This window comes from Protopterus annectens, chromosome 8.part1 (genome assembly GCF_019279795.1).
Source record: "Protopterus annectens isolate FY-2018-M chromosome 8.part1, PAN1.0, whole genome shotgun sequence".
NCBI lineage: Eukaryota > Metazoa > Chordata > Ceratodontiformes > Protopteridae > Protopterus > Protopterus annectens.
This window is the reverse complement of record NC_056742.1, coordinates 300,548,599-300,575,044: the sequence shown is the minus strand read 5'-3', so window position 1 is coordinate 300,575,044 and position 26,446 is coordinate 300,548,599. Positions and strand designations below refer to the sequence as shown.

Here is a 26,446-nt window from a genome sequence, read left to right as displayed (position 1 = left end):
CCAACAGGTGCATGAAGTGCTGATCAAACTGCGATTTCCTAGGATGTAGCCAGGACTTTTTATCTTCCTGCTAATGGAGCTGGTTATGGCTGATATAGAAGGTATATGTACGTTTGTGTGTCTGATCAAATAAAGCAAATAAATGGGCAAAAAAGTTTTAATGCTTAATCACCTACCACTATGTGAACAGCTAAAATAAACTGAACTACAAAAGAGAACACTTCTAATTTGATTCCCTCTTATTAAAAGTGAATTTCAGTAAACACTTGATTTTGTCATTATTTGTGTGAACAGAAACAAAAAAAAAGTTTGTTGGACATGGCACCATTTGCACACATTCAATGGCAGTAGCACTGCACCAGATTATTAGCCTATGGCTTTGTTTATATTTTGTATATAGTCTACTAACAAAGCCACGTTGACCTGGACATCAGAGTTTGCCGTGAAGGGGATAATCAACTTGCTAACAAACAGCCCTTATATAGCAGGGGAAGGCAAGATTATGTCACCATATAGTGCTGACCCTGGTGAAGACTAACTTAAATACTCAATTGCTTGAGACTTCCCACTTGCTCATGCACTTCTGACATTAATTTTCTAGGGCTCCTACCCATCCTTTTAGAAAGTGTTAATGTGAGACTTAACTTTTCATTGTGTGAAGTAAGTTGTTTAAATGGAGTATAAATAAAGCCATGGTAGTGTGAAACGTAAAGCAGTTTCTTAGAAAAAGAACAACAAAAAACAAAAGGCATGTGTTACAGCACCCTGGAATAGCAAGATATTGATGTAGAATGGAGAGCACATTTGCAGGGAGAAGAGGAGGCAAGTAGTAGTGAAATACTGCAGTCTTATTAGACTTTAAGTAAATAGGTTGCTAACAGCATCAACGTTTAACCCGAAAGTTGTTGCTTAATAATTAAATAATTATAATCAAATAATATAAAGAGAAAAACCCAAGCGTGAGCAGGCACTGTTCCTCGTTGTAATGAATCCAGCAAAATAAATGCCAACAGTGCAGGTTAAAAACGATGTTTAATCCACAATCAGTTGGAAAAGTCAGATAAGCGCTTTCGCAATGATGATGCTTCAGATCTATGACAACTTCTTCAAGTGCTTTGATAATATATATCAGGTGCAATCAACATTTGACAGATTAAATAATTAGTACAAAGTTCACAGAATTTTAAAGAAACATATGCCATTGCAATAAAAAATATATATGCTCTAGTTGTATGAGTATATCTACACACAACCAAAGTGCAGGTGTGTAAAGACATATAAAATGGGCATAAACAAACACATAAATAAAAACATAAATAAAAATACTATTAACTATTCTTAGATAAAAACATTAAATATGTATCAAATAAACAACAATAAAATTTAGAAATTATTTAATGTTCCTTCTCTGCCGAAGTTTAGGTTTAATTGAGGCCCTCTCATTTAAGCCACAACCTTTAACTGCTTTTAATAATATTATCCATTCTGTTTCTTTTCCTTCTGTATATATTTTTATATCTCCACCTCTAGGATTAGGATGTATTACTTCCAGTACTTTAAACAAAAACACATGCTGTGCATTGGTCATCATAAGGTGCTTAGCTAGGGCATTATGTATCGTGCCCTTTTTCATATGATAAATGTGCTCCCTCATTCGGTCTCTAAGTGGACGGTTGGTCTTGCCAACATAAAATGAGGAGCATGACTGACAGATGGCTAAATAAATTACATGTGGTGTCATACAATCTGCTTCGGCAGATATATGATAGTGTTTCTGTAAGTCTAGATGGAAAAAATCAGGTGCACTATCTATATAGCAACAAAAGTTACAATGCTCACATGGTTTTGTACAGCCATCTCTCCTATTTATATGACCATGTGTGGGATAACAAAGCTTCCTTTTTAAGTTATTTTTATTCCTATATAGGAATTTTGGTTGATCTCCAACTATTAGTTTAAGGTCATCGTCCACACAGCAGTTTCCAGTGACGTTTTATTCTTTCACCTTTGGACTTTTGTTACGATTCACTGGAATTTGGCTAAGTGACGACCTTTTTGTTTCTGTTATTTCCATTGGATTTTTGGGGTCTATTGTTACGATGCATGCTGTGGAGAGAACAATATCGGATATAGCGGTTGAACAGGGTACCGCTGATGTTACAACAGGAGGTTGGTGTTTAAATAGACTTACTTCCATGCCCAATCCTTTGTTAAAGTTGGGCTTTGGCGTTAAGCAAGTGGAACCGACTGGTATTTCGACTCCCATGGCTATGGAAAAAACATTTGATGACCAACTTAGAGATTTTAGTTATAAGGTTACCCGTTTGCAACGTTTGCAGTGGCAGACTTTCCACCTTGAAGCCTGCCTGGAATATGGGATTGTACCCCGAGGGATGCGCGTGCTTTGCATGCCGTCCCAAGGGGACAGATATCCGGAATTATTGGCCAGGTGGCAGACTATTAATATCAATACAAGTTTCATGTATATGGAACTGTTGAACAACTTTTTTGCCAAAGAAATTGGGACTTTGAAGGAAGATATTGTGCCGCTACAGAGTAGGCTGGTTAATGACTTCAATGAAACGTGGTGTAAAAAGAAACTCAGTGCGATATTCCAAGAATTTACTGATAATGATAGCAAGTTAAGAGCACAAAAATTAAGTAAACTCAAAAGGGACTATGAAGACTTTTCCAAGGGAAATATTTTTCTTTGGAATAGGCCCAAGAGTACACCTATGGTGGATGCGGCTAGAGGTACCAATAGAAAAGAGACACGTCACAAGACGAAGGGAGGGCAGTTAGAACGCCCAGTTACGGCGGTTAACAACATGGCGCCGAATGCTGATTTAGTAGAAGTCAGCACTGTGGCCTCCGTTTCGACTGTATCTAATAGATCTACGGAAATTTCGAGCCGTGTTGCTTTTGTCAATACCGATTTTGACATCACCCCTGATGTTGATACTGGGTGTTCTGTTGAGGTTTTGGGTGAAACATCCACTTCCGGACCACCTGTTGGTGAAGAGATGAGGGCAGGCAATGGACATGATGAACTGGATAGAGGCTCTCGAGAAGGAGCCAGATCTAAGGTGCGACCTATGCAGGGTCATTTTTTGGACCTACTACCTGTACAGATGAAGAAGAGAGGCCCATGGAAGCGTTCTTCCAGCGACGACAGGGAATTGATGAAGAAAAGAAGGACAATAGATTGACTTATAGTGAGTCTAATGATATTGTTTTTAATTTGTCTTCACGTACTTTAACACATGATGAATTAACTGTGTTAAATAAAGGTCTATCTTTTGTTCCAAGCAGGATGTGTACATATCAGGAGGTACTGCTGGACATCATGTATTTTTGTAGGGGCTTAATGTTGGGGAAAATGTTTGGGGATGATACGAACACGCAAATAGGTTTGCGGAAACCAAGCAGTTTCGTACCGGCTTTAACTCCGGCCCTACAGCTTTTTATCAATCAATGTGATCAAGATTTTAATGAGTATTTTCATAAAAATGATAGAATGAGATACTATAACTTAAGTGAAGGACAAAGACAAGCATTATTTAATTTAGGTGGTTATACAGACATAACGGTAAAGATGGCGGATAAGGGTGGATCTATTGTTGTCTTAGATTCAGATTGGTATACTAATAAGATTAATGTGCTGTTATCTGATGTGAATACTTATATACCTATCCATCCCATTGAGGTAAGGAGAGTTATTGACAAGGTACATAGCAAGTTAACACAATTGAGTCTAACAATGTTAATCACACCACAGGAGTTGGATTTTTTATCAGTTGAAAAACCGGTAATTCCGGTTTTCAAAGCACTGCCTAAAGTGCATAAAAGTCTGAGTGACCCACCCCTGCGACCGATAGTCTCGGGTAGGGGGTGGGCCACGGAGAATATATCCATTTGGCTCGAGGTATTCCTTAAACCATATGTTGCCTCCATACAACACATACTTAAGGATACAGGACATTTTTTGACTTTGATTGGAGAAGTTGGGTTAAGGGACCCACCAGAGACTTATTTGATGGTCACCTTAGACGTGAATAATTTATTCACGGTGATCAACAATGATTATGGCTCATGTGCCATCAAAACGCTTTTAACAGCTAGGGCTTTACCAACTAGAAAGGTGGAATTGGTCATTGAACTCCTTACCCTAGTATTGGAGAATAATATATTCCAAGGCGTAGGGGGCATATATAGGCAGGCACAGGGGATAGCCATGGGCACCCCCTGTGCCAATACATATGCAAACCTTGTGATGGCCCAATGGGAGGAATCGTTTGTATTTTGCAACCACCCATGGTATGAATACCTGTATAAATATTTATTTATTTTGTGGAAAGGTACACTAGAACAACTCCATATGATGTATACTATTATGAATAATCTTACAACGTGTCTTAAATTCACCATGAAATGTTCACAATATAGAATAAAGTTCCTAGATATGTATATTGAAAGACTTGACAACAATCTTATTAATACAGGTGTATATCGGAAGGGTTGCTATAGTAACAATTTGCTACTTAGATCAAGCATGCACCCACCCTATGTTTTCAGGAATATTATGAGAGGCCAAGCCATCAGAGCCTCCAGGTTGAATCCTTTAGACAATGGCTTTGAAACTGAATTGAATGATTTAAAAGATAGGCTTTCAACAAGGGGTTATAGCAATATAGAAATTAATAGACACCTGAATGATATATTTGAACTAAGGTCCACCAAGGGATTACCGTATTTTGGACCACAAGAATTAGAGTCAACTTTGGATAAGAATACTGAATGCCCGCAATATGTTAAATTTTCCACATATTTCTCCTCAGATCATTTAGAACTCAGAGAAATAATTAGCAAACATTGGGAAATCTTACATGTGGACGATGACCTTAAACTAATAGTTGGAGATCAACCAAAATTCCTATATAGGAATAAAAATAACTTAAAAAGGAAGCTTTGTTATCCCACACATGGTCATATAAATAGGAGAGATGGCTGTACAAAACCATGTGGGCATTGTAACTTTTGTTGCTATATAGATAGTTCACCTGATTTTTTCCATCCAGACTTACAGAAACACTATCATATATCTGCCGAAGCAGATTGTATGACACCACATGTAATTTATTTAGCCATCTGTCAGTCATGCTCCTCATTTTATGTTGGCAAGACCAAACGTCCACTTAGAGACCGAATGAGGGAGCACATTTATCATATGAAAAAGGGCACGATACATAATGCCCTAGCTAAACACCTTATGATGACCAATGCACAGCATGTGTTTTTGTTTAAAGTACTGGAAGTGATACATCCTAATCCTAGAGGTGGAGATATAAAAATATATACAGAAGGAAAAGAAACAGAATGGATAATATTATTAAAAGCAGATAAATGTTGTGGCTTAAATGAGAGGGCCTCAATTAAACCTAAACTTAGGCAGAGAAGGAACATTAAATAATTTCTAAATTTTATTGTTGTTTATTTGATACATATTTAATGTTTTTATGTAAGAATAGTTAATAGTATTTTATTTATGTTTTTATTTATGTGTTTGTTTATGCCCATTTTATATGTCTTTACACACCTGCACTTTGGTTGTGTGTAGATATACTCATACAACTAGAGCATATATATTTTTTATTGCAATGGCATATGTTTCTTTAAAATTCTGTGAACTTTGTACTAATTATTTAATCTGTCAAATGTTGATTGCACCTGATATATATTATCAAAGCACTTGAAGTTGTCATAGATCTGAAGAAGCATCATTGCGAAAGCGCTTATCTGACTTTTCTAACTGATATATATATATATGACACCTATACATACAAGTGTGTGTGTGTATATATAAAATAGGCAGTAGATGTTTGAAATTTAGATGCCTCTCTTTATGAGTTGTCCAGAAATAGATATAAATGAACTGCAAGACTGTCTGAGTCTACTTTAGCTAATGTAACCTTTTCCCATTATTATCTGATTTACTCTCTGATCTGGGGAAGAGACCATTGTATAGTTCTGTTGAGAAATCAGGTTTTTGAGGTGGTCATTTCAGTTCTGTAGAGTTCTTTCTCAGTGTATTCAAGTAGCACTGGCCTCTAAAGATGCTTACATAGAAAAATCATTTTAAGTGTTTTCATGGGATCTGAGAAATGTGGCATGGTGACAATTTGTGTTGACTATATGTTAATGGATGTTATTTTGTTTTTTCAAGGGTGCATTTATTTAGATACTGAATGTCTGTCTCAGATTTTGTAACAGGGTTGCCATCCACGTAGAGCAAGTATACAAACGAAAATGTAAAATCTGGTGGTGTTATGTCCTGTAGTTCACATTCTCAACTGTGTAGCTAGAAATTCAGGTACCTGGTGCCTCCCCCTTATCTGCTCCCCTCCACCAGCTAAGTACTTAAGTTCTTATTTTTCTTTTAAACTATAACAATCTACTCACTGCTAAGATGCTAAGAGGTTCAATTCTGACCATAAATGCAATACCAACATTTGAATTCCAGCAATGCACTGCACTGCACTGAAGATTGGTATCTATTAATCATGCCATCCTAGTATTTTGCACTTGGGACAGCTACCCTTTTAATAGCTATGCTACTGCAGAGTCTGCTATCTGACGTTTTTCTGTAGTTAGAGTTTATATGCCATGGATTGATATATTGTGACTAAAAAGAGGGAAGGAGGTTCCTTCTTTTAAAATGCTTTCCTTCTCAGTCACCAGGAGGTTGCACTTTTGTTGAAATACCACTCAGTTGTCTTCAAGTTGAGAGATATTGCTCTTAAGATACTATGTCTTGATTTTTGAATATTTTGATTGTGTACCTCCATGGCACAGAAGGATAAAACTCTGACTGTGAACGAAGTGACCTTGGTTTGACTAATTAATTCAGTTTCTGAGAAGTCACCTGGGAGGGACTGGGATTTGTGTAAGGGGATGCAGCCCACAGTGGGGGCACATAGTAGCAGTTTGTAAGTGGCACGCTTATATTAATGTCATTAAAAGGTAGGCATTGGGGTAGGGACCTGTGGTTACGGTATAATCAAGAATCAGAACAGCCTGGGGATGGCAGTTTAATTTTCATGACATTTAGTAACATGGCTGCTTCCTGTCAGTTGAATGAATGAGTCAGTAGTGCAAGGAAGGGATTGAAGGTTGGAGAGCTAAGAGTCCATAGCAAACAAACAATTAAAACAAAATTGTAAGGTGAAGATGGACCCCATCATCATAGCTTCCATATGTATTTACATGCATTTCTTAAATTTAGTGACTGCAGTAGCTTCATACTGCCGGTTTCTAAGTAAAGGTATGGATCAAAATGGTAGAATAAAATTTATTCTTCCATTCATTTTTAGTAACCCACTTAATCTATTTCAGAATGGCAGGGGGAGTCAGTGTCTGACCCATTACACACCGGGTGCAAGGCAGTGACACCAAATCTGAATGGAGTGCCAACCCATCGCAGAATAAGCACACTCACGCACACACACACACACACATGGATACAGGCAGTCTGTAGAACTACAATTTCATGTAAGCTATGCCTTTGGAATGTAGAAGGAAACTGGGGCACTCTGCAAAACCCCATGCAGACATAAGGCAGGACATGTTAACTCTGCACAGAAGGCACACCACAGAGCACTGAAGTGGAGAATCCAGTACTGTGAAGCAGAAGACTAGCCACTGTGCCCCTCTGTCACCTAAGTTTTTCTAATTTCTCTGCCTGACCCCCACACAATAACTTGTGTTTAGGTTTTTATATTTGAGCAACCATTTTTGATATGGCATTTGACTTGATATTTTTCTTGTCACTTTGTACTGAAGGTTTTTGTTAAGGGTGTTAAAAGTAGTACAGGCACTGTAGAAGCCTCTTCTTTCTTGAACTACTTTGTGGCTGTGATGCTACTCCCAAGTTTTAGTAATACGATTGTACAACTCTTGTAGAAATGCAGTATTTTTTCCTCAGGGATTCATAAATTATGCGATTTTTGGTGATGACTTCTATGTTAGACTAAAACGATTGCAACCCACTAGTAATTGCATGCTTGGGTAAATTTAGTACATTTCTTTTTTCTTACAGGATATGCAAGAAAATGTGAAAAAATGCAAGAATTTCTTGGCTACTCTGATCAAACTGGCTTCTCATAACTGTCCGTCACCAGAAACACCCCGAAATGTGAAGTCCTTGGTTCAAGATTTGTTGGCAAGTGGAATACATAAGTATATTTTTGTGCTTTATAGTTATTGTACTATATATGTGATTGTGTCTTTCTTTCTCTCTCTCTCTATATATATATATATATATATATATGTATGTATATATATATATTTGTATCTATATCTCTATATATGTACATATATATATATATATCTATATATCTATATATAAAATGACATAAACCCATAAATATATATATATATATATATATATATATATATATATATATATACACGTGTGTGTATTATATATATATCTATATCTGTATATTTATATATATATATATATATATATATATATATATATATATATATATGAATTTACTTCAGAAACTCAAAGTTTCAAACTTCAAGTGGCCAGGACCATAAGATCGAAGTTTTGAAACTTCGAAAACATAAAAAAATTTTTTTACATTTTTTAAGGGGGACAAGCCCCGCTGCAGCACCTAGACTACCTGCTAAATAAATATACCATCTTCGAGATTGCACTACAGCGAGGAAAAGTATAAATTTCCCATTCCATTCTGTACGGCGATCTCCATTCAAAATGTTCATAGTTTAAAAACTTCGATCTTATAGCCTCGGCCATTTGAAGTTTTGAAACTTCGAGCTTCTGAAGGGGATCCATATATATATATATATATATATATATATATATATATATAATGTGTGTTTGTATTATACATATATATATATATATATATATATATATATATATATATATATATAATGTGTGTGTGTGTATTATACACATATATATATATATATATATATATATATATATATATAATCTGTGTGTATATGTATACATGCAGACACATTTTTTAATTTATTCAGTGCAAGTTTTATCTTTTTAATTTAGTCATTTGCTTATCAGGTAAGTGAGCTGGGAATTCCTGAAAAGGAACACAAGTATCTATCTGCTTTGACGTAAATATACTCATTTAATCATATTTGATTGCTTCTTAGGTAGACATCAAGCTGACTATAGAAGCATCCCAAAATATAAAGATCCTGGTTTGTGATTTGTTAAACTTTTTTTTAATGTTGTTTTTGGCTGTTTCTTTCATGAGAATAAAAGTTTGCTTCTCATATAGGCCTAACCCACCCCACCCCCAGGCTTCCACCAGCATAGGAAGAGGAGAAGAGAGACTGGCAACTTTTCCATCATTCTGCAATAGATGATTGGGACTGAGATTTTTGAGTGTTTCTTCAGCCCTGTCCCTCTTGACTGTTAGACACACTTCATTGCAAAATACACTTCACTTGCTGTGAATGTATGCTTCTACACATATGTATTTCACTTATCCTGAGACACTTGCAGTCATTGACTAGGCTTGTTCTTTCAAATCTACATGCAAATGGAATGCACTTTCAGGCCTTCTGGAAGAGAGCTGTCTGCCAGCCATATGTATCCAACACATCCCTCTCTAGAAATGAGCATGCTGGGGTCAGTATTTCAGGCTGTCTTCTTCAACTCTTTTGCTACTAATTTAATTCATTTCACTTGATTGTAGTCAGGACTCCATCCCATTGTTCCTTGAAATCTGTGATTTGCTAGTAAATCTTACATCATTACTTGTTTATTTAGTTGACTCATTTGGGTAGAGGGTTGAGAATAGTACGTAGTTTAAGTTGCTGAGAGGCCTTGGCAGGATTGTGTACTTACATGCATTGCATTGTGGGAGGGGTGGCATGGAAGTAAGGTGGGACATTCTGATTTTGTGATGCTTCAGGGATATGCTCATTTGCTGTCATCCCCGAGAGTGGAATGGATGAGCAAGGTAGGTAGTGACTTAGGATGAATGCGCTTCAGGCTGGGGAAGCAGGGTAAAAAAAAGACCATGTGGTGATTTCCAAGATGGATGCACAATGATCAGCAGCTTAATTTCAGCTCTGCCATTGTGAAAAAAGAAACTGAGACATAATAGCTAGCAATTCTACCAGCTTGAGTAAAATTCAGTTATTGGCTGGTAAGCTCATTGTCTGGATGTCAGCGAAGAAAAAATTTAGAAAACCTGAAAGAAAATCAGCTAGAAAAAGTCAAGAGAAAACACTGACTTGAAAGAATCCTGCAGCTGTTTAGAAAAAAAAAAGCAGTTAAACTTCAGCTTTGGTATAAGAGATTGCTTCCAGTAATTTAGGGGAAAAATAAATAAAATGTACTCAAAGGTGATTAAAAATAAAGTGGAACATTGAACGAGTATATCAACTCAAGTAATGAAAGGCTGGAAAAATAGAAGAAGCTTTAATCAGCTACTCAGATGAACTAATAAAACTGAAAAATCAGAGGTTGAAATGAAGAAAAAGTTGGATGATTATGAGACTTCTCAGGAAGAGCGGTTTCAAAAAGAGAGTAGAGTGAGAAGATGAAGCACAGAGCGAACCTGAGATTTTCAGCTGAACCAGGGAAACTGGAAGAAATAGACTGTATTAATTTTATGAAAGCACAAATAGGCACTTGGGCTGGCATTTTACAGCAGGATTTTTAACTGAAAGGGCACTCAGAATGGACACTCCAAACCTGGCCATGAGAAAATAGCCAAGACCGGTGTTAGTAAGGATGCTATCATACCAGCAGAAAGAGTTGATAGTAGCAAAGTTGTGGCAGAAAGGAAAAGTGTTAAAAACTTAAGATAGAGTTTTTGTAAAAATGATTATTCACTGTACACTAGGCAGAATAGAAAAAGATTGATCCGAGTAATCTGGAAATGTAGAGAGCAGGTGTGAGATTGAAGCTTCTGTATCCAGCTAAAAAACAACAAAAGTACCAAAATCCAACACGGCAGACTGGCAAAATAAAATAAAATGAAAACTTTAATTCAGAACAGTTAGTGCTTTCGCAGTCTATCAGACTGCTTCATCATACTGATTCTTACAAGTACACACTAGGTTTAAATAGCTAGCATAAAATCAGTTAACACCATCACTAAAAACATTTTAAAGAAACAGTCTCCAAATAATTTAACTTGGATCAACATCAGTAAAAACATTAAGAAAAAGCTCATGTGAAATGAAAACTGATAAAAATACAAAACATTTAAATTGTCAGTGTTTAAGTGGTCTTGCCTTTAAGAATGGTTTTAATGAAACAATCTCATTTAACCTTGGTTCTTTATCTACATTCAGTGACAGAATCCATTTCTGTTCAGCACATTCTGTCCTGTTCCTAATATCCCCCCCCCTCTTAAATTCTCTGAAATTTTTTCTAGCACCAGAAAGCTGAAGGGTATGGTCAGCACCAAAATTCATTACATGTTTAGCAAGGGCATTCATATCTTTCTTATTTTGAATATCCCTCTGATGTTCCAAGATTATATCCTTAAGCTTTCTGTTACTCATACCTATATAAAATGTAGGGCACTTAGCACAATAACTAAGATATGCTATGTTTCTGGTCTTGCAATCAGCGTAGAAATCTTGGTGCTGTTTTCCCCTTTGGCTCAAGCACACAAGGGATCTACATTTTCAGCTCCCACATTCTCCATGGAACTGAAGTTAACAGCCAGACCTACTGAGCCAACTTCATCGGCACCAACTGTAGTGACCAGCCTGGCACCACAGCCCTTGGTACTGACCACCACAGCTTCGACTATTCATACCACTTTCTCTTCTTCAGTGCTGACCATAATTTTGGAACCAGTTCCTTCCACAGTGCCATCAGCAGTGTTGGAACCAGGATTCTTTTAGGTTCCCAGAATTAAACACTCCCCCTCAATAGATCCTTTTCTGGGACAACGTCAAACCCCCTTTTTAGAGAAGCCAGAATGCCCTTCAGCTTTTTCTGTCCTTTCCTGTAGGAGTCTGACAGAAGTAGACGTCATGAGGTTGGTGGATCAGCTCTTCGTAGCTACAGGTCTTTCTGCCTATTCCCAAGTTTCACTTACTTCCGGAGATGGAACTTTCTCTTCAAGAAGTCCACCAAACACTCCTTCTCTAACCTCCACTGAGGTATTAGAGACGACGACTGATTTTCCCGCTTCTGGCTGCTTCGATGCTGAAAACTCTTATGCTTTCAGCTCCAGTGTCTGCTGTGAGTTCTTCGGCTTCCTCAGAACTGCTGGACTTCCAGGGTTATAGCACTACTGTGTCGTTCATGGGCTCTTCCTCAGCTTCGACCTTGATGGCGGCCTTCTCGGAGCAGCGTGGGACCATGGTTCGTAGGTTGTCCTTCCCAGTTCTGGGCTCCCATCCCTATTGGGGGGCTGGCCTTCCAGGTCATGTAGGGGGGTTTTGGCCTCTGCAGATTCTAAGCCAGTTCATTCCCAATCTGAGCATTTTCCTGGGATTCTCTCTTGTGCAGAGCTTTCACCAACCTCCACGCCCGGACAGCGAGCATTGTAGTTGCAGCATACCGCTCTACGGGGCCTTACTTCCTCTGAGTCCTCTCCAGAATGTCCTCCTGAGGAGGTGCCCCAGAAGAGGTCATGTAAGAGGAAATGCCTTGATTCCCTGGAGGAATCCATCATGGAGGAATCGGACTTAAATGATGGGAGGGTTCCCCCGGTCACCTCCAGAAGAAATTTCCTTTGGAGACATTGTTGAAACATTAAAGCAGAGGGGTGACTGGAAGACCCAAGACCCACCTCAGAAGAGTCTGTGTACCTGCAAGCCTTTGGTGCTCGCCCATCTACCTCTGGGGTGACCCTGTGTGCTGATGATCTTAAGCTGATCTCACAGTAGCATGGAAGGCCCCTGATTCTGTAGAGCCAATCTCTAGGAGACCAGATAAAATCCTTTCAGCACCAGAAGACTATCTGCATTGGGCCAAGGGTGTAGTAGTAGATGCCATGGTGGTTGTGGCAGTGGCCAAGAAGGAACTAGCAGAACAGAGTTCTTCTTTTCATCTCCCTGACAGTCCCGGGTGATGGACAGGTTTGGAAAGCGGGTTTACGCTTCTTTGACCTTTGCTTTACGGTCGTTGAATTTCGTGGCACACTTCACCAGACTTCAGAAAGATCTGATCAATGGGCTCTCAGATACCCTTGCATGAGCTGTGTCTGAGGAGATATAGGAAAAAGTAGCCTCCCAGCTTGCCATCCTGGAATCTATTTCTAACTTGTCCATGAGGCTCATTGCGCATGCAGCCAAAGGGACGACTGGGGCAGCGGGTTCTGGTGTAGCTATAAGGTGGCATGCCTGGATGCACTTGTGTGTATTTCCAGAGCCATTTAAGTCTTCGTCAATGCTACGTTTGATGGATCTTCCCTTTTTAGTCCCAAAGTCAGAGATACCTTGGCCAGGTGTGAAAAGGATGGAAAGACCTTGTCTGCCGTGGGCATACATTTTTTCACTCCCAAATGCTCCTATTCCAGGAACCAGTGAAGTTGAAAAAATGTGGTTCAAGAAAACCCAAAGGCCTTTCCAGGACGCATGTGGCAGTGATTCTGTCGGGATAAAGGGGTAGAGCTATAATGGAAGATGCCGACCTCGCAGTAGAAGTAGCCCTCAAAATCAGGGATTCATTCTCAGGGAACCCGTACTGTATAGGGAGGCCCAATTTCTTCCTCTGGAGGTACTCAGGGGAAGACTATCCTTGCACTCGCTAGCCTGGCAACAAATAACCACAGATACTTGGGTGGTAAGGATCATTGCCATAGGATACTACATTCCCTTTGTTCTCTGAAAATGAGAAGAATTCCCGATGTTCCACCCAATCAGAGGGGCCAGGTAGCACTGGAAATTTAAAAGTCATCCAGGAAGTCCCACCAGACCAGATAGGATGCCGTTTCTACTCAAGGTTCTTTTTGTTGCCATAAAAGACGGGGGACTGGAGACAAATTTTGGATCTCCGCCTTCTGAACAAGTTTGTTCGGCAGACAAAATTCTGGATGGTCACACTTCAGTCTATTATTCCCTTCTTGGGGAAATATGATTGGATATGCTGTATAGATCCCCAGAATATGTACTACTACTTAAGAATGGACAAGCACTCCAGGAGGTTCCTCCTCTTCTGGCTGGGAGCCAGTCATTATCAGTTCAGAGCTCTGCTCTTCGGTCTCACCCGCATCCCCCTGGATATTCACCAAGTGTATGGCAGCAGTAACAACTCACATGAGACTGCATGGATTCTGGATGTTTGGACAACTGGCTTGTTACCTCTCCCACCAGGCATCTACTCGAACAAACAAGAGATTTTATTCTACACACTTGTACTCGTCTAGGTATGATGATGATTCATACCAAATCCCAACTAAATCTAACTCAGCAACTGGAATTTATGGGGACCTGCTTGAATATACAACCTCTTGCATAGCCTCCCTTCCTCATCACAGATTGCGGAAGATAATATCCCAGGTAGACATTATTCTGTTCAATAACAGCGTACATGCTCTCTTTGTTCTACAGACTCTAGGATTCTTGGCAGCAGCCATCACATTAGTTCTGCTAGTGAGATTTCACACGAGAATTTTACAGTGGCTTTTAGCCTTCCAGTGTTCCATTCTCACTCATCCCTTGATGCATCTCATCCGAATTACCAACCGTTGCAAGAATGACTTATCCTGGTGGATGGGATCAGAGGAAATTCTTTTAGGCCGACCATTTGTTTCACCCCAACCCAAGGCCACAGTCACAATAGATGCCTCCCAGATTGGATGGGGGGGCATCATCTGTCCAAGGCACTTGGTCCCCATACAGGCTAATCTGTATATCAGTGTTTTGGAGCTGAGGGCAGTGCTCTTAGCTTTGCAAGCCTTCCAAGCTGCCCACCCTCTAGGAACAATTGCAGTTCAATCCGACAACATGTCATTAGTTTGGTACATCAATAAGCAGGGCAGAACCAAGTCTTACCCTCTGTGTCGAGAAGCTCTCAGAATGTGGCAATGGTCAATCTCTTCCAATCGCTTTGTAATAACAATGCATGTCCTGGGTGCTCAAATGTGATGGCGTACAAATTGAGCAGATGCATCCTCCTGCTTCTCGAGTGCCTCTCATTCTCAGAGTGGTGAAGGAGATTTTCCATCACTGGGGACAGCTTGCTATGACCTATTTGCATCACTCCTGAACAAGTGCAGCAGCTACTTTGCCATAGTCTCCCATCAGGGAGAGTCCCTGAGAGATGATGTCCTTGAGGATTGGCTCTCGGGACTACTCTATGCTTTTCTCCCTGTTCCACTACTTCCTTACTACTACAAGAAAGCCATAAGGTTGAAGAGCAAGGTGATTCTCATTGCTCCATTCTGCCCTCGCCAAGTTTGGTTCCCCTTTCTTTGGCCTTGCCTACTTCAACGTCCATTGACTCTGGACCTAGATCCAAACCTCCCATCCCATCCTCAGGGGCTAGTTTACCCCTTTCTGAAAAAGATCAAGCTTGCAGCTTGGTTACTCCAGTTCTATTGATTGTCAGGCAAAATAACCTATCCTTTCCAGTTCAAAAGATTTTGTTGGCTTCCCATAAGCATTCCACTAGGAAGCTCTACCACAGTAAATGGAAGAGAGTTTCTATTTGGGCATGTGATAATGGAACTAATCCTTTTTTAGCACCAGCTGAAAAGGTTTTACAATTTTTGGCTACACATTTTGAACAGGGAGCTTCTTCTACCATCAAAGTTCAGCTTGCTGCTATTTCCAGCTTCCATAAAGGTGTTGAGGAGTATTTCTTAATTTCACATAAGTTGTGTAAAGTTTTTCTCAAAGGAACTTTAAGACAAAAACCTCCTTATTAGAGACTATTTTGTCTCCTGAGATCTTACTATGGTTCTATGGTCAATTCCCCTTTTGAGCCGGTGGCTACTTGTGACTTGAAATTTCTTTGATGGAAGACCATTTTATTGGTAGCCATTACACTTGACAGAAGAATTTCAGAGATTCATGCCTTATCTTCAAAACCTCCATATTTGATTTTTCGTAAGGACAGGGTGTCACTAAGAACCAACCCATCCTTTCTCCCGAAAGTCGTATCTGAAACTAGCATTACTCAATCTTTTGACTTACCAGTGTTCTTCCCAAATTTCTCTAAAAGCGAGAATATTGCTTGCACTTAATAGATGTTCACAGACAATTGCATTTTTATCTCCGCAGAACTAAAGACTTACGGCAGTCGGACCAGTTGTTTGTTTCCTTTTCAGGTCCATCCAATGGTAAACCGTTTCAGAAGTCACTTTAACTAAATGATTAAGAGAATGCATAAGCTTTATCTACAGTAAAAAAACCCTCTAATTACCAGCCTCACTCAGAACGCATTCTACAAGGGCAATAGCCACATCTGCTTTTTACCACTGTAAGGCTTCCATGGATGAAATATGTGCAGCAGCAACCTGGACTACTCCACATACCTTTATCACGCATTACAAATTGGACCTGGTCTCCAGCAGAAGTGTGTCCTTTGGCTCTATGGTGCTCAGGAATATCCTTCCATAAGGCCTACCACGATACAAGGTAGCTACGGACTTTGTCCCATATGAAAAGGATAAATGAGGATTGACAACATCAGATTAAGAAGTTACGTACCTTCCATAACTTTCCATCTGTGTTGTCGATCTTCATTTATCCTCGACACTCCACCCACCTTCAGACTCCTTGGAGGAACGGACTCTCATCCTGGTTATCTGTTATTTCATATCTGACCTTGGACATAGCCTCTTCAATTGATGTAGGACTATTTTTTCTGTCTTCCTTTATAGCTGCAAACTCGATCTGAAGTAATCTAGAGAGGGGCATTCTGGGTAGGGACTTAGCTTGAGAGTTTTTGGTTCTCTCGAGCTGTTATAACAGCCAAGTTGGTTCCGAAAGTCGGAACAGAGTCCGATACGTCAAGGATAAATGAAGATCGAGAACACAGATGGAACGTTGTGGTAAGTACATAACTTCTTATTTCCACTTTCTCTTTTTTTATATTTTTGTATAGTCTCTTCCCTCATATTTAGTTGTCAGCGCAGAAACCTTTTTAATCCATACCCCTAAATACTTCATCTTATGGTGTCACCATAAATATGGGTATTGATGGACCAATTCATATGTGGGTGCATAGTATACATCTATAGCCTTTACTTTATCTTCATTAATTTTCTATCCTGAAAAGACTCTAAACTGTCTCAAAGTGTTCCACAGCACTGAGATGTCCTTTTCTGGATTCATTGGCTAGAAAATAATATCATCTGCAAATAAAGCCAACTTTTTTTGATGACCATACCAGTTATATCCTTGTTTTTCTGAATCCTTTATTTTCTTTACCAGTGGCTCTAAATATAAAGCAAACAACAAAGAGGAAGGAAGATACCCATACCTGGTTCCTCTGTTTAAACACAACTTTTCAGAGAGCAGCCCTCCCACTTTAATTCTTGTCTCCAGTCCTTCATATATCCTGCTAATTGACTTTAGTATTGTCAAGGAATGCAAATACTTCCATTGTCCTACTCATAAAATGTCAGCTTGCTCTGTTGAATGCTTTTTCTGCATCAAGACCTACCACCAGCAGTGGTGGTGTCTTGCATTCTACTTACATCTGAATTGTCAGTTGTTCTATTAGTATGGTCAAATATTTGTCTCCCTTCTACAAAGCCACATTTATATGTATCTATCAATTTTGGCAACACCTTTACCATTCTTTTAGCTAGTTTAGACATAACCACTTTATATTCATAGTTTCAAATCGAAATGGGTCTATAGGATGGTGGGTCTGATGGGTCTTTACCATCCTCAAGTAATACAGCTACGACAGCTTTCTTCCAACATGTTGGTGTTCCCCTTCTTTTACAATGCTGCTAAACAAAATCTTCCAGATATTTATTACTTTCTTCCTCCCAACTTCCAAACTTCCACAGGAGTACCATCTGATATCCTGACTAAAATCACTGCTGCATTATTCTTAACCAATGAGTTACCATCATTGATGTCTGGCCTGGGTACCAAAGCTTCACCTTCACAGGATCTCATTTCAAAAGTGTAGGGGCATGTAAGTGGATTTATGAGAATAATTCCTAAGACTATCTTGCCAGCTGCCGAATGGGGATCACATGTCTGTTGGACTGATTGGCATTTGGTTGCTGGTACTGTTGATATGAGTATATAGGTAAATGCAGTTTTGGAGAAACTTTCTTTACCTTTGTAAAGAGTTTTGCCTCACTGGTACTAGATGTCAACTGGGCGGCCACGGTGGTGCAGTGGTTAGCATTGTTGCCTCACAGCAAGAGGTTCGCTGGTTCGATCCTCAGCTGGGGTGTCTTCTGTGCGGAGTCTGCATGTCCTCCCTGTGGTCGTGTGGGTTTCCTCCGGGTGCTCCCGTTTCTTCCCACATCCCAAAGACATGCTGTAGGTGAATTGGACACTCTAAATTGGCCTTAGGCGTGAGTGCATGCATGTGTGCCCCTTCTGTGGCAACTCGACATTGTAAAAACTCTACTGCCAATCATGAGCAGACAGTTGATTTGCTGTGGCGACCCCTAACTGGGAAAAGCCGAAAGAGGAAGAAGAAGGTACTAGATCTCAACTAGAAATAAGTGTGAGTGTGAGTGCAGGAGGCAAAACACATGCAAGGACTTGCATACTAAGTGTCTCTTCTCTTTAGGAGTGGAATATGACTACAAAGCATGTTCCATTTGCCAATCGTTTGTACATAAGATGATGCGATCCTGTTTACCCTCACTCAGCACTTTTCTGGAAATCAAGCATCTGAAACAGTTGGCCCACTTCAAGATTGCAGATCTTACTTCCTCAGGTGTACCTCCATCACTTAAGAAAAAGCATAAATGGCCAAGGCCAGAGACTTGTTCAGCTCTTTCAGATTCCAACATACATGCTGAGGTTTCAGAACCAGCAGTATGTCCAACTCCGTCTCAGATGCCCTCTTCCAAGGCCCCACTGCAGGCTGGTGTGGCGTCACAGGCATTACAACTGAGGAATCCACAGAGAAGAGTAAACCATGAATTATCTCTGATGGTCCAGCAGGCATTCCCTTGATACCAGTTAGGCAAGAGATTCCAGGTAAACATATTGAGGTACATCAGGGATCTGAACCCTCTGCACTTGGTTCTGGTGGATGTTATGCTTAAAGAAGCATCAGAAAACTAAGCATGTAACCTCTCCTTCTAGGGAGAAGGAATGGATAAATTTTTCTCAAGGTTTGCTTAAGATCTTTTTGGCCCTGAAACCTCCTTTTTCTTCCCAGCACCTTCCCCCATTCCTCAAATGATTGCTGTGGATTCACTTTCCTTGGGGCTTCTGATTTTTGCCATTCTTGGCCTACTCCTCTCAAATTCATTCTTCTGCCCATGTCCCTTCTGATGATGAAGATTCCATTTCTCTTGACTTTTCTGTAGAGGAAGCTTCTTTTGGAGAAACAGTTTTAAACATGATGAAGCATTTTGAGTGGTAGTCTAAGCAGTGCTCTAGAAAAGATGCCACAACCTCTTGTAAATAGGCACCCCAGTCCCTTCCCCAGTTCCTCCTCTTCTTGAGGCTCTTTTGGGTGCCTTTCAGTTTGTTTCTGCTGCCTGTGACACTCAGCCTCTTGCCCCGGAAAGAGTAGACAAATTTTGTAAAGTTCCTTATGACGATAAGGTTTTGTTTAAAAATCCTGTGGTGGGCCACTCTGTATTGCCTCTGCCATCTGATGACCCTTCTAAGTTTCTTCCTAATATCACTTCTCTCCCTTCAGACAATGATAGCAGGTCTATGGATAGGTGGGATAAAAAGTTTTATACCACTTCTACTTTGGCATTGGGTGGCTGTTAATTACCAATCCCAAATGAACAAGTATTTGATATCCATCTTCAATTCGTTGAACAAGGTACTGGTGGAGTCACAAGGTAGGGATTCTAAGCAATAAATGTCCTTACTTATTCAGGCTGCACAAGTAGCCAGACACACCATCAACTGCAGTTATGATGCTATAGAGGCCACTTCCTGTGCAGCTGTTACTGGCGCTGCCATCTGCAGGTATTCATGGTTGCGCAGTCAACCCATACCCAAAGATTTTGTAACAAAAATTATGGATTCCCCTTTAGATAATAACCTCTTGTTTGGCCAACAGCCAGCTAACCTTTTAAAATTGTGTAAGGATAGGGAAAACCATGAAGGGCTGGAAACAGCTTCTTTTAACCTCCATGCCTAGGTACCTGAGGAATTTCCCAACTAAACCCACCTGTTTTGTCAGAAGGGATCCTGGACCCAGTCCAAACACAGGAAGGTCCCCTGAAAGAGATTCACAGAGAAACCACAGAGAGATTCCTCTTTTTGGAGGCCTCACCTTGGGGGCAAATCTTTGTGACTATCCACAAATTCTTTCATCCTTAGCCCTGTCCTACCCTACCCCTGTCAGAAAGGCTGACCCAGTCTATCTTCACCTGCATAAAGGTGACCACAAACCAGTGGGTGCTTTCTATTGTAAAAAGGGCTATGCCATGTCTTGGATAGAATTCCCCCCCATTATATTGCATGCCTCCCCCTCCCCACAACCACTTCCATCTTTTTACCCATTCTACAAGAATATTATAGGTACAAGGCACAGAAAACCCAATGGGGAAGGGCTTTTACTCCAGACTCTTCCTAATACCAAGGGAAGAAGAGCAATAGAGACTTATACTGGTCACTCTTTACTAAATACTTTCCAACAAGAGCCAACCTTCAGAATGCTTTCACTGCACACACTGCTACCTTTCATACTGCTTCAGGCCTTTCTAATGTCTCTAGATCCAAAAGATGCCTGCATCCATATACTATTTTACAGCCTCCTTGTAGGAGATTCCTGAGATTTTGTAATGGGTCATTTCACTTTCAGTTTACTGTTTTGCCTTTTAGGCTTTCCGTAGCCCCATGAGTTTTCTCAAGGTGTCTGGCACCAGTGATTGCCTTCTGTTGAACCCAGGGAATCCAGATTTTTCCCTACTTAGATGACCTGTTACTCCAAGCTTACTTGGCACAGATACTTGTGCACATGCTCCATTTCACCCTCGACCTCCTCTCACATTTGGTGCTCACGATCAGCTACAGGAAGTCCTCCCTGCAACCAGCTCAGGATCTCATTTTTCTGGGTTGCAAACTGGTCACAAAAAGGATGCAGGCCTTCTTCCCTCAGATAAAAATGCAGAACATTAGAGGTTACTTTTGCAGTGTTGTTTCCCTTAGCCAAAGCTCAGCCATGGAGGTCCTAAAGGCCCTGAGATTCATGGCAGCAACTGTCCCACTGCTCTCTCTTGCCAGACTGCATATGAGGAAAATCCAGTAGTAACTAAAAACAGTTTGGTCCTAGCACTCCCATCTTCTAGACACAGTGGGATGTAGAATGGTACAAGGACCAGATGAAACTATCCAAGACTTCCCTTTCAATCCTTCAGCCCTAGTTCGGGAAATGTACACAGATGCTTCGGATGAGGCATGGGGGCCTGGACAGGAACAAAGGAAGTACAGTGCACATGTCAGCTAAATCTACTAAAGGAGCACATCAGCATGAAAGAAATGAGAGCTCTTATACAAGCTCTGCAGTTTTTTCCTCATATCTGGAGACCAGGCCCCCTACGAGTGTTCACAGAGCAAAATGGCCTTGTGGTACATAAGCAAGGAGGAACCAGATTTTAGCAGCTGTGCAGATTGGCACCGACCACCTGGGACATTGCCACCAAGAAAAGCATGATGCTAATAGCCATATACATCCCATCACAGGACAAGGTGTTGGCAGATGACATTAAGCAGTAAATTGGAGGGCCCTCATGAATAGACCCTGAAAAGATGTCTTCCTGGACATCCTTCACTGGCGGGAGATGCCTCAGGTAAGCCTGTTTGCCTCAGAGACCAACAAACAGTTTCCCTTTTTTGCACTTCTGACTGGAGGACAGATGCTGTCACCTTTCATTGGACAGGAAAATTTCTTTATGCCTTCCCTCCATTACTTCTCATTCTGGAAATTCTTCTAAAGGCCAAAAAAGAAAATAACAGAGCACTTGCTACTGGCTCTGTTTTGGCCAAGACAGCATTGGTTTCCTCCTCTTCTTCATCTAGCCAGGGGAAATTATTACACACTGCCACTTTGAGTGGACCACTTCACACAGCAGAAAAGAGTCACTACTGCACCCCAGACTGTCATTCCTAAACCTAATGCTGTGGATGATTGGTGTCTCATTCCTTACCAAGCACTATAAGAACTTTCCAGCAGGTGTTCTCAGTGGAATAACTATACAAATATACTCCCCAGATTTGAAACCGTATGAACCTAGGTCTGGTATTAAGTGTTATAATAAATAAATAAATAAATAAATAAATAAATAAATAAAGCTGTCTGCTCGAATAAATCTAAACTTAGTAAATTAAGTAAAAAATCCAATTCAGGATATATTGAATTTGCAGTTTGGAAGTAGTTTATTTATTAGAAAGCACAGATATCTGTGCTTACTAATAAAGAAACTGAGAATTCAGCACATCCTGGATTGGAATTTTAACTTGATTTATTAAGTTTAAGAGGTTTATTCAACCAGTTAGCTTTGTTTATTTATTTATTTTTTATAAGTTAATTGCAGTACTAGGTTCATATTGTTTCTGATCTGAGGAGTATTTTTGCATAGTTATTCTACTGAGAACACCTGGTGGAAAGTTTCTTACAGTATTTTTTGCGCCAAGTGTGGACACTTGGCTTACTGAAACTTTGAGGTACTCTGGATTTTGTTTTGTTGTTTATACTTTCTTACAGGCATTGCTTTTTAAATATGTAATTAAGGTTCTCCAAAAGCCAGGAGACCCACCACTCAAAAATCCTGCACAGTCAAAGAAAAGAGATTTTCCTTTTGATGCCATAGGAGTGTACAGAACCCCAACAAAATCAAAGGTACCTTCTGTACTAAAATATCTCTGCAAGCTCATACATACAGATCTGGTCTACTCTTCTATCAAAGCCTACCTGTTAGCCATCTCTGTTTGTTTACCCCTCAGTCCTCCACTTATGTCCAGACCTGAGGTCAAGTTATTCCTTAAAGGGGTTCTGCATCTTAGACCACCAAAGAAGCCTATAACCCCTCTTTGGGACTACAACTTCATCCTGGGAAAGCTTACCTTAATGTCCTTTGAACTGGTAGCATAAGCAAATGTCATCTCTAATTATGCACCTGGAAAAGTATTCAGCTTCTGGCTCTCACCTCACTTTAGTTAAGAGACAGAGCTTCAAGCTGTCATGGCCATTCCTACATTTCTTCTTTTTCACAAGGACATGATGGCCTGGAGAACTAGCCCATTATTTATGCCTCAAGTAGTAAACAAGTTGTCTCTCAACCAGACCATAAATCTTCCTACCTTCATTCCCAACCCTGAGAACTGGGGGAAAAGGCTCCTACACACCATACATGTTCACAGACAGCTAAGATTGTATTTTGGACAAAACCAAATCCGTTTTAAAATCTGAATAACTGTTTGCCCCATTCATGTACTCAAAACCGGGTCACTCGGTATCTTGGCAAACAATTGCAAGATGTATTTCTAAGGCCATCTTTTTGTTATTCTCTATATGGCAAGTTCTTGTCCTCATGCCCTTGAGTTCATTCTACCAGAGTAGTAGTTTCCTCTGGGCATTTTCTAAAATGAGGTGGATGCCAAGACCATACTGGAAGCTGCCACTTGCTCTTCTGAACTCAACTTCACTAAACACTACAGGATTGATCCCTTTACAAGGTCCAGGGCTCTCTTTGCTAGGTCAGCCCTCTCTGCCTCTTGGACAGTTCTGCTACTTGTTAACCAACCATCCTTACTTTCCCTTCAGCTCTGGGAATCATCAGTTGGTAAGGAATACTGCAACAGTGATTTGTCAGGACATAGTACACTTGTGCAAGAACTTACCATAACAGTAGATGTACTGATCACTGTTGCAGATGTTCTTCGTGTTTCACTGTTGCAGTCATCACATTTGGGTTATCTGCTTGCTCAGTCAGCCTGATTATCAAAGTCTTGGGTCCTGCGTCAGTTGCTGTCTCATCTTCCATGACGTCAGATAGTCAGGGGTATAAAGCATGCAGCCGACGCTATTACATCAGTCCTTCTTGCCGTGCAGTGCCCAAAGCAGAAGTAGTTCGCAAGTGCCGGTCGGCCGACTCCTAAACTTTTCATTTTCGAGTTTCAGAACCGAAGTCTTCAACTAAAGTTAAGTACCCCATTGGGGAAATTTTTTCTTGCTCTAAACTGATGTCAGTAAAAGTCAATAATTGTATTTCTTGTGGAAAGCAAATACATCATAAAGATTTTCATTCATACTGTATTGCTTGCCTAGGCCCTGAGCACGACAAACCTTGCTGTTGGTTTTGTGCAGTATTTAACCACAAACTATTCGTCGTCTGTATATTTGCGCTTCTAAATATTTTGGTACTCAGTTCAATTATCCAGATATGTCTTTGGTAAGCCACCCGACTACCAACATTCCAAAAAATGCAAAGATCAAGACAGAGACAGGCCGCCTAGGTCCAAAGCTGCTGACGTCACTTCTCCTAAGCTAGTTGCCAGTTCGTTGGTACTCAGTGAGGCGCTTTCGCAGCCCTTGATACCCGCTACTTCATATTCGCAGGCCTCTACTGAGACCCATTCGGAGTCTGGTATGCCACAAGATGCTTCAACTGTGGAACCTGTGGATGTCTCTACCTTGGATAGGTCCAGAGCCTCTGTGCAGGCACCGGCTTCTGAGGGTGTATTCAGGCCTACTGACTTTTCCTGGTACCCAGAAAAAACAACTCGTGGTATCCTATCCTGGACCTTTCTATCCTAAACACCTTTTTGGTGAATCCAAAATTCAGGATGCTAACTCTTCACCAGTTGCTTCCTATGCTAGGCAAGGATGCCTGGTTGGCAACACTAGATTTAAAGGAAGCATACCCGCACATCCCAATCAGGGAATCTTGCAGAAGATACCTATGCTTCAAAGCAGGCTACATGCACTATAATTTCTCTGCACGGCCCTTTGGCTTATCTACTGCACCCAGGGTATTCACAAAGTGCCTAGCTCCAGTCATTGCATTCATCCAGGGAAAGAAATATTCAAATATACCGATACCTAGACGATTGTCTAATTCAGGCAGAAAGCCAGGACGTACTTTTGAATCATCTGGCATTTGTACAAAAGGTGCTAACTTGTCTGGGGTACACCATAAATGCAAAGAAATCACATCTTGTACCTTGTCAGCAAATTATATTCCTGGGAGCAAGCTTGAACACAACTTCCCAGATGTCTTTCCTCACACCAGAGAAACAAATTCATTTGACAACTTCAAACTAATGGCCACAAACCTGGGAACCTAGTCGGACATTCCCGGTCAACAAATGTTAAAAAACAAAACAAAACAAAAAAAAACCCTGCTGTCTGCGAGGTAAATACTACAAGCCTTGGGGTTAATGGCCTCCTGCATTCTACTAATTCCATATGCAAGACTGCATATGAGGAAACTACAATGGTATCTAAAAAGCCTATGGCGTCAACATTCTCAGGATCTAGAAGCAATGATTCCTATCATACCTTGCCTATAGTTAGAGTTCCTTTGGTGGGCAGAGGCCTGCCACCAAAACAAGGGACTATCATTCACTCTACCCCCTGCCGGCCAAACCCTAACAATAGACGCATTAGACTATGCATGGGGTGCTCACCTGGCAGGGAAGTGCATTCAGGGCAAATGGAACCCAAGTCAAATATACCTGCATGCCAATCAAAAAGAAATGTTAGCTGTACAGAATGCTCTGACAGCCTTCAATTACCACATTCTTCCAGGACAATTAATGGTAAAGACGGACTACACCACTGTTATGTGATACATAAACAAGCAGGGGGGTACCCATTCATACCCCTTCTGCAGACTAGCCATGGCTCTGTGGAACACAGCCTTGACCTACCAAGTGCATCTACAGGCTCATTTCCTGCCAGGAAAACTAAATACACTGGCAGATGAACTAAGCAGAAATCTCATGGACCCACACGAGTGGAAACTGGAATCAAAGACTTTAAACATGTTGATAAACAAATGGGGGAGCCCCCGATATAGACCTGTTTGCCTCCCCCCAGAACTACCAATTGGACAAATTCTGCACAAAGACTCCCCACAAACAAGCTTGGAAAGTGGATGCTCTGTCCTTCAGCTGGAAAAATCTGTCAGTTTATGCCTTTCCTTCTCTGCCTCTCCTCTCCAAAGTACTACTAAAGATCAAACAGGACAAACCAAGGACGATACTGATTGCACCAGTCTGGCCATGCCAACACTGATACCCCCTATTGTGCAGTGTGTCACTGTTGGCTCCATGGCACCTGCCTCAGACCCATACC

At 40.6% G+C, this 26,446-nt stretch overlaps 1 protein-coding gene across 1 annotated transcript in view; it reads left to right on the top strand.

Moving 5' to 3' along the window:
- Window positions 1–26,446, top strand: part of LOC122810120 (transcription initiation factor TFIID subunit 4-like) — a 1,443,428-nt gene that overhangs the window by 668,930 nt on the left and 748,052 nt on the right. Inside the window, exons 6-7 of the mRNA XM_044081596.1 lie at window positions 1,977–3,086; window positions 8,075–8,218. Coding sequence (XP_043937531.1) covers window positions 1,977–3,086; window positions 8,075–8,218 — 1,254 coding nt within the window. The remainder of the gene's footprint in view (window positions 1–1,976; window positions 3,087–8,074; window positions 8,219–26,446) is intronic.